The sequence below is a fragment of the Verticillium alfalfae genome, genomic scaffold (genome assembly GCF_000150825.1).
Source record: "Verticillium alfalfae VaMs.102 supercont1.7 genomic scaffold, whole genome shotgun sequence".
Classification (NCBI taxonomy): domain Eukaryota; kingdom Fungi; phylum Ascomycota; class Sordariomycetes; order Glomerellales; family Plectosphaerellaceae; genus Verticillium; species Verticillium alfalfae.
The window spans coordinates 730,082-742,659 of NW_003315032.1; the positions used below are offsets into that span (position 1 = coordinate 730,082).

A 12,578-nucleotide genomic window follows, 5' to 3' on the forward strand; every position below is an offset into this window, starting at 1 on the left:
CATATTGATCGCAACCATGGTACGCGACCCGACGGCTCAGCTAATTCACTTGCTTCGACTCTTCCATACTTACGGATGGAAGTCCCCCCAGGCTGGGATTGATCTGTGGATTACGCAGCTCCACCGGTGACCGGGAGCTTTAGACGTCACGATCATACATTGTGAGGACTCCAAATAGTGGAGTGGAGGCTCCCGCCCTCTGCAGTTTTCCCTTCCCATTCTAGCTCTGATTGCCTGGCCTCTCTTCATGCAAAAGGGCTCGCTCATGGTATGATTACCGAGATATCTCGGAACACGCTCCATTTCAAGGTCCCGCTAGAAACCTTAAGCACCTTGATGGCCAGCGCAACGATGTAGCATGGCCCTGCCAATACGTTCTCCGTTCCGAGGCGCAGTGGTACAAAAGGTTGCTGTAGGAAGTTGCGGACGAGCATAGAGGATCCGTGCTCGGCAACAAAGTAAAAAGGGAACACTCATCATTCTACTGGCACACCTCCTTGGCTGAGTCATCTTTCTGGATCAGCCTCCCGCACATCTTATTGTGTTGAAAACGCCGTATCAGACATCGCGTTTGCAACACGGCATACCGTGTGTTGAGATGTCAAAGCGCAACGAGAGCGCCGCCCACACCCCTCCCCTCCACCTAGCAGTCACAACCACCCCGGTAAGTTTCACACCATGACAACAGAGGTCAAAGCGGGAGCAAGGCTCCCCGGTTTTGCTGAGCTGCTGTGGCCTTTCCAAACCTTTCTGCTCTCATCTGATATTTTCGACCCCTGAACCCAACTAACACACCTTGTGCCTACGAATGCATCACACAAGATTCGGGCGAAGCTCGGGCCATGGCTGCTTCTGCCCACCACCTACCTAGGTGGCTTGGCATCCTTCTTTTCGCAACTAACGACGAGACTGGCAAAGCTCAGCGCATCTTCACTTGAAAGACATCCACTCCCTGCGAGTGCCTAGACGCTTGATGGTTAGATGGGAACTTTGACAGCCCGGAGTCTGTGTCTATGACCGCAGGCCCACATGGCTGAGAAGAAAGATGCTCGATGGCACAGTGAGGGGGGGGGGGTGCGAGATGCCAACGGCCCACGATCTCAACTTTGCAGAATAGAACAATGCCAACACACCAAAGAATCGACGGTGGCCAGGCTCTCGGCGGCGTTGTTATGTTGATGATCTAATATCAGAGCTTCGACAGGGCTGACCCTTATGTTGCTTTGCCGCTCGCTGCCTTGTTCCCCTGGCTGCAGCTTCCCCCAAAATGCACCCCATCGTGGGATGTAAAAGCAAACAGGGTTAGGTAGCCCGGGCTCCATGCACGAGGCTCAGAACGGCAGTGTTCTTGGGGAAGATGAATTGTCAGGGAATTGCACGCCCTGCAGCGCGGCTATAAAGCCGGACACGAGTGGGGCTGTTCCACATTCGGGCTCGCCGCCAAGGGGTGTCCGAAGATCGCAAACACCCCAAGCAAACGCAGGGCAGCTCTGACGGGGCGCGAAAGGCTGTGGGCAGAACCGAAATATCAGTTGCCATGCCCTGCGTATTTTCTCCCTGTCATCATATTGCCACGCAAACAGGCTGGGATTGAATCATACCCGGCGAGTCATAAGCCAAGGTTGTGCTCGAACCTCACTCAAGCTAGGTTTACACTACCTCGCAGATATCGCCTGATCTGGGGTATGCTGAATAATTAAGCGCCCAAAGTAACCTTGATCACGCCGTCTCTTACTCTAAGCGCTACACTTGGGACTTGACATGAGATCACCTACACACATGTGTCTTCTGAGCTCCGCTTGTCCACTATCATCCCTGCCTAACAAGGATCGTACATCGGATTCACTTGGCGGAACGGAACTCGATCTTGACAAGAGTCTCGAAGAAAGGGGCTCGGACTTGTCCAGATTGACAGATGCAGCTTGCATCACTGCGCAGTCAGTCTACTCGTGTTGCCTTCTTATTCGATTGAACGACACCTCGCTACTAGTAACTGGTATGCTTCACAGCAAGTCATGCTCAGCGGTTCTGAGCTTGACATTCACCTCATCTCCCGCCACTACTTGCATTGGAAGTAATACCATGCAACGTGTATCCCTCATACAGGGCGATCGAGCCGATCCCAAGGCACGACCCTCATGCATCTACCTAGACCCCAGTTGATTTCAACAACTCGATTTGGCTATGTGCATGAAGACCTGGTCCTGGTTGCTGAAACTTGGACCACCTGCTCCGACAACACCGATGCAAAGGTGCGCACGGTAGTTTGCTCCTTTGAGGGGTCGGACTTGCTGTACACCATGTACGTTGCCATCTCTAGGATCGGTTGACTCAAAGACAACAGGCCTGTGAAGCTGATGGAAATGGGTTTGCAATCTTGAAGATCACTCGCGTAGTCGTCTAGACTTTCCTTCCTACCATCTAGCCAGGCCCTCGGACAGCTCATCGCCACTTCTACCAGGCCTCGGACCCCGCTACCGGGCGACCCGGCACTCATCTCGCTGCTCACTCTCCTCCTGTCCGAAAGGCTGGGTCAAAGCGTCACAAAACATCAGGCCACCAACGAGAGTCCAAGTTGGGATGAAAGATGTCAACCGCAAGCGAGCATCAATGCATAGCCTTGGCTCCCATCGTGAACGAGATTTCGACTGATTCGGTAGAAGCTGACCCACGAGGTCCATATAAAAGAACTTGGTGAACATATCATCATGGTACGTTAGTTGCTACCCCGTGACACAACTGTGGTTTTCTAGTACGGCGTTCCTGAGTCACAGAAATCCAGGAGCGCAGACCCAGCACATAGCCAGCCGTCGGTAATCCACCGACGACAGTGCGCTACCGTATAGGGTGCGTGCCGTTTAAAGGAGTCTGTAGCGTTCCATCCCTGCCCATCTGGTATGGGGCCCTCAGAGAACGGGGCGGACATGACCCCACGCCCAAATGATGACCAAGAGCGACATGCATGCATACGGGCGATATCCGAGAGAGAGAGAGAGAGAAAAAAGTCTCCGGTGCTTCGCTCCAGGGGCCGAATTATTCTTCACCGCGTGGCAGATGTGCGGGTGAGCAGACCATTATCATTTCTCACATACGACTATGACTATTATTGTCCCTGGCTTGCGGAACCAAGCTTTCCCAACGCTGCACCACAGGCAGGTATGCTTGCCCATGGATCTCAGGAACGAGGGCTGCTGCACCCCGCCCGTGGCATCACTCTTATTGCCCTACGCCTCTGCGTCCTGCCACCCGTGTCGACGTCTTTGAACCTACAGCATGGCAGCTGCGGCGATGAGGCCGCCCAGCACGCCGACAGGCATCATGGTCGCCAAGGGCCCTGCGTTGGGGGTAGAGGTCGAGGCCGTGTTCTGCGCATTGGCGGCCGAGCCAGTGGCTGATGCCGTCTGCGAAGCTGAGGTGGTGGCAGCGGCGGTGCCTGAAGCCGTTGTCGAGGAGCCGGACGCCGCTGTCTTGCAGACGACCGAGTCGGGCAGATCGGTGACGCCGGAACCTCTGCAGAGGCGTTTGGCAAAGTCAACAGCAGCCTGTTGCTCCTTCTGCGTGCAGCCGGCGGCAAGGCAGCATGCCATGTCGTCGAGGAAGCTCTTGTTGCTGCAGATGCACTTGTTGTCGAACTGGCCGCAGCCTCCAATGTTCCCGCCGGTCGTGGCCTCGATTACGCATGGTTGCTGTCGGCGGCAGAATGGTCAGTCTCGCAGTCACCAACGCATCACCAGAGAGCCAGAAACGAGACCGACCGGCGAGGCCTCAAGGCCGCCAGTCATTAGAGAGCGACGACGATTGCTTCAGAAGGAGAGGAGGGAGTCAATACGCACGGCGCACTTGGGCAGGTCGCCCGTCGACTGAGCAGCAACGAGGCCGACGAAGGCGAGAATGGAAGCAGTGATCAGCTTCATCGTGATGTCAGACAGGGACTAGACTACACAGAGAGATGGTGGATTGCGCAACTGTTGTTGGGTGTGGAAAAGTGGGATGGCGGTACGTCAGGGCGCGAAGAGGAGAAGGGGCGCGAATCCGCTCCTGTCGAACGAGGCACCAGGCCCGAGCCCCAAGCCCCCTTTGAACACACGGTACCTTGCCTCCTTCCTCATCCCAGGGGTTGCGAGGCCGAGATTGGCTGACCGCTGGGGGAAGTCTCGGCCCAGATCGATACTGCCCCACTGTTGGCGACTTGCTTGCCTGCGTCCCCAATCATTTCCGAGGTGCAAAGCAACACCATGTACTACTACTGGCGGGCCAATGCAGGGCAGATTCCACTGCATGCCAAGGAAATGCATTCCCCAGGATGCGGAAAGCTTGAAGCAGCCACAGAGACAACGTAATACATGAATGAGGCTGGTGAAGATGGAATTCAGCCACCACGTCTTTCCAGCCTCAGACACATCAACCTCCCACAGCCTCACAAATGATGGGTTCCTTTCGAGCAGCTCTGCTTCGCTACCGCTGCCGACCCCCATTGTCTGCCTTGTCAAAGCCATCGAAAGAACGATGCCCGGGATGCGACGCGCGTCTACGTCAACATTCAGCGGATGAGTTCATAAACTTGTCGATCCGCGTACTTGGGCACCTCCTCCGTCTCCTGTGCTCATGCCCGCAAATCGTTCGTGGGAGCGTTCCAACGCAATGCGGACATTCTCCGTGAAAGCCAACGTGCGCACGCGTCATTGCGCGGCTAAGCGGGCCAACTACATGGTACGCAAGTACAGTGCATTGTCGGGCCACGAGCAACATTTGATCGCACAATGCGAGACTGCGACAATCTCCGACTATTCCGACTATTGCCGTGCACAAAGTTTAACAACGACCATCACTACCCTGACCGAACCTTCCTGACTGGGCACCTGAGAGTAGGCTGCCGCCTGGCACGGCCCAGCTCTACAGCCTCTCAGTGCCGCCGGTACCTACAAGCACTCACTTAGTTCTCTCACGCGTCTGTCTCCACGCAGAGGAAATGCGTATTGTTGTTCCGCCGCAAGCCACTCCCGGGCCCACAGCGTCCTAGACTCTGCAGAAGGTTCAAGCCGGTGTCTCTCGGGCCTCCCGCCTGCAAGCCTGAAGCCGCCGCCATTCCCGTCCGTCTAGGAGACGAGATGCCTTCTAGGTTTTGCGATACCGAGCTTGTCACTCGACGGCGCGAGCGACGCGGGTACGACAGGCCGGCCACTCGGTCATTTCGTTCTCGTGCAGCCGACTGCAGCCCGAACCAGAGCAGCCGACCGCAAGATCGACAGCGGCAAGTCCTGCGGAGACTTCCTCTAGAGGCCAAGACCCGGGAAGCAGACTGGCTCGTCTCTTGCCTGTCCGACCTAATGACCCGCTGAGCGCACATCGCTGATGTCCTACGCCAAAGGGGAGAAAGATGGTGGGGGACGGAGGGCCGAGCGACTGGGACCATGGGCGGTCGGCGAGAGCTTAACCGCCCTCCCATCCCTGGACGCCCTGACCACACCGTCGGGCTCGTGGGACGTCGGCAGGGCTCGGAGGTGCGGATCATCACTCCGACAGTCTTCTTGGTGACGCCGGCATCATGCAGCCAGGGTGGGAAGAAACGCGGTGGCTCGAGTTCGTCACAGCTGCAGGCCTGTTCGATGCAATTGCCGGACCCTCCCCACAACGTCGTACTGCACATCTCACCAAACAGGCCTCTGCCGGATCGCCCCGCCCTCTGACCTCGAACGATGAAGGGTAACCCTATGATATGCAGTGTTCCAGGCGGTATCCTGGCCGAGACGAGCTTGATTGCACAGCGGCCAAGCAGTTCATGACAATCTAGCGCATCGAGTACAGAGTATGGCGCGGATAGAAGAGTGCTTCGGGCTAGATCATGAGATGGCTTTGTGGGCGCAGCAAGCAATAGTGGTGGGCACATCAGTCTTTGTCCGTGCTGACGCTCAACACGCCCTTGCCCATACTATCGTCGAGCTCACATTGGAACTCGGGCGCCATATGCGCGTTGCAGCATCCTTGCTCGTCAACGTGCACGACTGATACATAGAGGCGCACGCTTGACTGGTCGAGGTTCGTCTACGGAGGCGCTTTCTCGGTGCCGTGCGGAGATGCAGTTCGCTCCTCGCCGAGATACATGTACAACACAGCAAAAACCAGGACGACGGGTCCGACGCCGCGCCGTGAAATTTTCACAACTGGACAAGGATGAAGCGCAGGCCTGCTTACATGTGTGGCGTCCGGCACGCTCCGTGTGAGGCTGTCACCATGCATGTCTGGCGCCGTCGATGGAAGCACCGTAGCAGGTTTGCCACGACAAGACAAGAGGCCCACGATAGGCTCACACCCAGCTAGGCGACTACCACGAACCCGTGTGAAACTCTGATATCTGGTTCGAGTTTTGATTTCATGATAGCTTGCTTGATGCATCCATCCTTGGTCATGCATCGTGCCACTAGCCGATGCAAAGTTGGATGATAATAACAGATGCGCATCACGCGATACCAGGCGGGCACCTTTGCCTCTTCCGTCCTGGTGTGTCACCGCACTGATGGTCTGTCACGGCAATCATGGTCCCACCGCAACACCCGAGCCCGACCCTCCAGATCAACTGCCGCTGGTCCCTTTGGCCAAAAGTGTATCCGTCGGGTCGTAATGTACCCTACAATCCAAGAAAGCGAAATTTGCTCAGCCCAAAGGAGTCTGCGCTGATATGCAGAAACCACGCCACTCTCAATCCAGGAACTTGGATTGTCCCCCTTCTTGTTTCGGTCGAAACGTGGGGGCGGGGGATCTTTCCCATGCCCATTCAGGAACATGTTTCCTCCCTCCCCGCCTCCATGAAGAGCGAGCCAACGCGTTGATGTGCCGATGCCTCTCCCCTCGGCTTCGGGCGAAGAAGGCCGACGAGGGGGGCACTCTCTCTGACTTTCCCTCACCCTCTACTTGCCACGTCGGGATCCGTACGCACCGGTCACTAGAAACTGCCGTGCAGACGGACCACCTGAGCGCGCGCACATCGGATGTCGTGACTCTATTCGATACGGATCTCGCAAAGGCGCCGAGGCGGCTTTTTGGGGGGGGGGGTTGACATGCCATCCGTGCCGTGCCCATCCTCTCGTCCTTCCTCTCACCTCACCCTTCTCCTTACCCCACCCAATTACCTCGTGGGCAGTGGACATTTCGACATGCCTCACCTCGCTGACTCGAAAGACGCGGTCATGTCATGTCGTCTGGGATTGTCATGTCTGAGCGGCGGAAGAACCAGGTTCCGCTTTTTCTCACCCCCCCCCCCCTCCAAACGAACCACCCCTTTCCCAGCCGCCGCCGTTCCCCCTCTCGTCACAATCGTCCCAACGTCAAATCGTCAATCTGGAACAGATCCGGTACGCGAGGTCGTGACCCAGAAACTTCTTACCCTGGGGGCGGGAGGAGCTAGGGAACGACGGCTCGGTCAGCCGCAAGACTAGGCCGAGAGGCAAGTAGATTCGAGGTCCCTGCGAGGCAACATTTCCATTTACGCGGAGGTATCGTGACCTACAGTACACCAAGCAGGTACACTAGATGCATCAAAAGGGGGGTGGAGCCGCGAGCGAAGAGGGGGAAAACATACACGCTGCACTCGTGCCGTTTCCTCTTGTTCATTTTCCTTTCTATTGTCTCCTTCTCAATCTTCTCACCATGTACGTTTGTCCCCCCCCCCCCCCTGGGAGGATCCATTCTCATCTGTCGGTTCCCCATGCGAGGTAATTTGAGGCTCTTGGAACCAAGATGGCGCAAACCTTATTTCCTACTTGGGCTGCAACCCCCTGGCTTGCCAGTGCCTTTGGTACTTTACCCTGGTCTCTTCCAGCTTGACCAGTCAGTCGTCGCTGATTCATGAGGTCGGGGGTGTTGGCAACAATGGTGGTGGCACGTCGTGGAAACGGACAGAGTACACGTCAATACAGACGACCCCCGTCGTCAAGGGTCCCAAAGTGGAGGGGGAGGGAAGAAAGCAGCAGGTGGTCTGTTCACAGGGGAGGAGGGTGACATCCGTTATGGGGCACGGCAGTCAGCATTGGGTACCCAACAACCAAGATTTTGACCCCTTCCTACATTAGTCTTCTTTATCGTCTCTTCCTGAAATTCGGGTGCTTCAAGCAATCCATCAGTGCAGATCAAGCTTTGATCCCTGTCTGAGCCGAGACCTCGCATTGCAAGTGGAAACCCCAACCTCAAGCTACGACCACCTCGTATGCCGCCGTGATCAACTTGACCGCTCCTTCGTCGTCGACAAGTTTTCCCTCAAAGAAAATGTCACGCAGCCCGTCCTCAGTCCGGCACAGCTTGTCCGCCCTGTACTGGAGCTTGACGAATAAATCTCCGTCGTCCCAGATCTGCTGTGACCCCTCGGTCAGGGTGGCCATCAAGTGGAGAAAGACAGCCAGAGCCGCGTGGTATTTGTCCGTATCTGCAATAATAGAGTAGGAGCTTCCGGTACGGAGAAATTGTTCCAGGATGTCAGAGTCCGAAGGGATAAGGTATGTTCCGTCTAGGGCTGAAAGCGGAACCGCATAACATCGATCAGTAACGGCTTCTGTGCCAGCGCCGCGTTCGTTGGACGTCTCGGTCTGCTTGTTCACCAAGTTTTGGAGTGCTTTGCTCGCTTCTCCTGGACCACCTTTCCTCTGTAATTGAACGTGCTGCTCGGCGAGATAATGCAGGAGCCGCATCCAGACGAAGCGCTCAACGTCCTCGGGCCCAACGTCCTCCATGAGGCCAGCGAGGCGGACGAGCACGAGGAACCCGTCAATCGGATACTCGAGTAAGGGGCTCTGGTGGATCGTGGACTGGAAACCTTGGAAAGTCACGCGAAGAGCCTGCTGCAGTGGCATCGTGTCATTGACCACGCCTGAAAGCGGGCTGCCCACCGGCGTCAGGCCAGCCATGGTGGAGATGCCGGGAAGCTTCGACAGCTCTCGACAGCACCATTCCAAGCTCGGCATGAGGGTCTGGCATTCTGACTGTATCGCGCCGTCAACCAGGTCCTCAATTGTGGTGCAGAGGGTGGAGAGGAAGACGAGGAACACAATGCTGTCACGGAAGCGGTGACCGTATACTTCCCCCAGCTTCTCCTCCCACAACTGCCTGTTTTCACGCTTGTGGAGCGGGACCAGCGGTAACGCAATCGTCACACGGTCGTCATTTGGAAGCTCTCCAGCCTGCAAAAGCAGGGAAGCGCACCCATCGCAGCATGTTATAGGCAGGATGACGTCCGTCTCGGGATAGTTGCCGAGTACGAGAGGATACATGTGACCAGAGCGCTGATTTGCCTTTGGCAGATGCAAAGTCTCTGGCTCATCGGAGCTGGTCTGCAGTAGTAGTGTCTGTATTGACCTGGGTTCTCTGCATATCGGGCACGTAGCATATGCGCCGGGTTGCCTGTCATACACAGTGCTTCGCTCGCCTTTGTACCCTGGGAGGAACAACAGGTCCTTGGTTCGTCTGCTTCGGTGACCGATATACGGGCTGAGTGCAGCTTGCTGGTACGTGGCTGGACCCGTGTCCTGGTGATGATAATAATTTCGTTTGGGCCCAGGGCTTAAGGGGCTCATTCTTGCCTCGTTCCTGGCGGAGCTTCCACCAGAATAATGCGCTGTGTATGGTCGTCTTCCGCCTCCCACTGGGGACGACATTGGTGTGAGCATGGCTGGACTTGCTGGGGCCCGCGCATCGTTCATGGTCATAGTCGAGAGCACTTCGGCTAAAGTGTCGTTCAGTTTGCAGGACAGTTCCCAATCCGCCTCAACCTGGCTTTCGAAGTGGGACCAGTTCTGGCGGTGTGCAACGCGAAGCCCTGATCTGAAGCTGTCGATGTACGTGATGGTGGTGGCCTCGGACATCTTGGCCTCGATGCCGTCAGGTGTTTCATCACGAGACAGTAAACCCCACAGATCTTCAATCCTGTATATCGGGGCTAGGCTCTTGACCTCTTCCAATAAAATTTTCATGCAATTCAATCCATTGGAACCAACATCCTCTCGCGTCATCAAGGCCGCTTCCGGAATCCTGTGGTGACGTCGAGCACTCTCGATCCAAAATTTCACATCTTGATCTTTGCCGCGAGTTTTGGCCGCAAGCAGGATGACATCCAATGCAGAATAGTCTGCCAACAGCTCAATGGTTTCTTCCTTGGACAAGGTGTCATTGTACAGGCTTGTCATATCGAGCGTCTTTCCCCCTGGGAGGACCACAGCATCTGCCGAAAGACGTGTCGGTCGCGGGACCTGAACCCTGGAAAGGTCTTCGTAGGTGATCCTGATGAGATCTTGCCATCGCGTAGTCGGTCCAAAAGGGGTAAATCTTGCATGCTCTGGGAGGAGAGTGGTGAAGGACCCCTTTGCTTGCAACACGTAGAGATCACCGCTTCTGACATCGTGAAAGAGGAAAATGCAGTGAGGAGCCACAGCGAAGACCGAAAGACCAACAGACACATTGCAGTCATATGGAGACTGAACACGGTATCCATAAAGTATGATGACAGATGCTGTTCCGTGAATGCCTGTTTTGGAGATGGCGTTGGCAAATTTGTTGATGAGCGGCTTCTCGATGAAGCCGTCGGTCATGAGAAACCAAAGACTGGCTTCCTGGAGCGCACGTCGGGCGACTGCATCCTCAAGAACGACAGAAGGATCGGTCCCAGCACCAGGGGTGAGAAACGGGGTTTGTTGCGGGTGTATGACGCCGAGGCATCGTCCATCCCAAGGGATGACACGAGATAGTGTGTTCGACTCAGCGGGCTTCAGCCCTCCCATCAAGAGGCTGATGGATCGTTTTTCTTCATCCAGGATTCGCCCCCGTGTGCTCCCTGAGACGTCGACTGCGAAGACGAGCGGCAGGTCACGAACTTGCATATCGTGCCCAACCCCCACACCTGGCGATGGACTGGGACAAGCCGGTGACGCAGCATGCAGCGGGGGTGTTGGAAGTCGAGCCCATCCCGGGCGGATGGCTGGTGGTGGAGGCGCTCCCATCGGTGTAGCTTCGCTCGATGGAGTAGGGGGTTCAACAGCTGGCGACACGGGAAGAGAAAGCTGCTCGCCGAAAAGTGGTGAAGGCAGACCAGGCGTTCTCGGAATAGTCTCATTGGCTTGACTGGGACTTATTGCAGGTACATGCCTACCGCGCAACCCTTAAGCAGTCAGCATTCTCTCCATGTTCTTGGTCAAGCAACTCAGAATTATCCAGCGTACGATCGCGAAGCCCTCGCAAGCCAAAATTGGCCGCGACCTTGGGGGGCATAGGCCGGTCAGGAGTGGACGGCATTCTTTTGACTTGTGCGCACACTTTGGTCTGGTCTCCGCAAAACGTGCTCCTGGTATATTGAACTCCAGGGGGTAGTCCTCTCAGGTTGGGAAGAAAGTGGTATGGGAATACACGACTCAGGCTTGCTTGGTTCCTTACACAGCAGGGGGTGGTTTGAAATATGTCTTGCCTCTCTCCGTCTGACATCGGCGAACCAGCATGAGGATGGCGCAGCCACCAAAGAAGGCGTCGAGCAGGCTCACTAAGCCGCAGCGAGGCTCACTCGGGCAGCCAATATGACGATTTCACACCACACCACAGTGAGGGCGCCAGGCATGCCGCGCTGCAACCCGCAGTTCAGCCCTAGGTGTCTCGAGCGAGATCCAAGAGACCTCTCGCCCGCATAGCCAAGTTATAGGACTCCTTGAGGTGAATAGTTCGGCTTCACAAGAGGCACAACTGGAGGGGCATCATAGCCTTGGCTGCCGCCATGAGGCGAGTGTGGTAGTCGAAAGATTGATGGGGAATTCGACTGAGGTGACTGAGTGCTACCGGACCCCACGACTGAATGTCTGCCGTGAGTGGAGTGGTGGAGGCCTGGCCGCTGTGGTTCGCGGACAGGCTCATCAGCTGCCTCGTCGAAAGTATGGTGCGGTAGCGGCAGCGTGGAATCGACGGCATCCTCGAGCCAATGCGCGTCGTGTTGGCTTGCATAGCGCTTCTTCTTTGCTTTGCCCGGAGTGGCAGCACTTTCGCGTGATGACGAATTGTCTTGCGACTGGCCGAGGGCATTGTCAACCGCCATGCCACTCGACGAGCCGGGACGTTCGATGGATTGAGAAGAATCGGACGAGCGGAGGCCTCCAGGCTGGTACGGCCGGAGACCAATCGGAGCATCGAGATGTTCAACATTCGAATTGGCCAGAGCAACTTGCTCATCCTCGGCCACAAGGCTCTGGCGCTCATTCGATTCGTAGGGGTGCTGAGCCAGGTCGGAGCTGCTCAGGGAGGAAGGCTGCGGGGTATCTGCTGTGCTGGGGCCCGATGAGACTGCATCTTCAGCCGCTGTGATCCAGGAAGCGTTTAGGGATGATCCATTCGGACGAGCCCTGCGCTTCCGATGGCCTGAGGATTTGCCGGTGCCGGCGCCGGTGTCGATGCCAGCCATTCGCGGTGAAAAGACAGACGTTATGTTGATGGCGAATGCCAGGCTTGTGGGAGTGGGACCGATAGTAGCCAAAGCTGGTGAAGAGTAGGGCAGGGTAGTAGATTAGAAGTCAGTCGGAATCGAAATCGGATGCTCAGATGAATGAGGAGGGGGTCGGGCC

General features: G+C 56.3%; 4 protein-coding genes across 4 annotated transcripts; 1 reads left to right on the forward strand and 3 right to left on the reverse strand.

Annotated features, from left to right (window-relative positions):
• Positions 1-1,761: 1,761 nt before the first annotated feature.
• On the forward strand, positions 1,762-2,584 carry VDBG_06040 (predicted protein; the record flags this gene model as incomplete). The annotated part of the gene is made up of 3 exons (XM_003003552.1): positions 1,762-1,996; positions 2,107-2,252; positions 2,426-2,584. 3 exons carry the CDS (start codon positions 1,762-1,764, stop codon positions 2,582-2,584), a joined length of 540 nt encoding a protein of 179 aa, XP_003003598.1.
• Positions 2,393-3,977, reverse strand: VDBG_06041 (conserved hypothetical protein; the record flags this gene model as incomplete). Its single annotated transcript, XM_003003553.1, has 2 exons — positions 2,393-3,686; positions 3,834-3,977. The coding sequence occupies 2 exons, from the start codon at positions 3,912-3,914 to the stop codon at positions 3,267-3,269; spliced, it is 501 nt and encodes a 166-aa protein (XP_003003599.1).
• A 4,203-nt stretch (positions 3,978-8,180) lies between these two features.
• On the reverse strand, positions 8,181-10,859 carry VDBG_06042 (conserved hypothetical protein; the record flags this gene model as incomplete). Its single annotated transcript, XM_003003554.1, has 1 exon — positions 8,181-10,859. The coding sequence occupies one exon, from the start codon at positions 10,857-10,859 to the stop codon at positions 8,181-8,183; it is 2,679 nt and encodes an 892-aa protein (XP_003003600.1).
• An 803-nt stretch (positions 10,860-11,662) lies between these two features.
• On the reverse strand, positions 11,663-12,418 carry VDBG_06043 (predicted protein; the record flags this gene model as incomplete). Its single annotated transcript, XM_003003555.1, has 1 exon — positions 11,663-12,418. One exon carries the CDS (start codon positions 12,416-12,418, stop codon positions 11,663-11,665), a length of 756 nt encoding a protein of 251 aa, XP_003003601.1.
• Between the last annotated feature and the right edge of the window lie 160 nt (positions 12,419-12,578).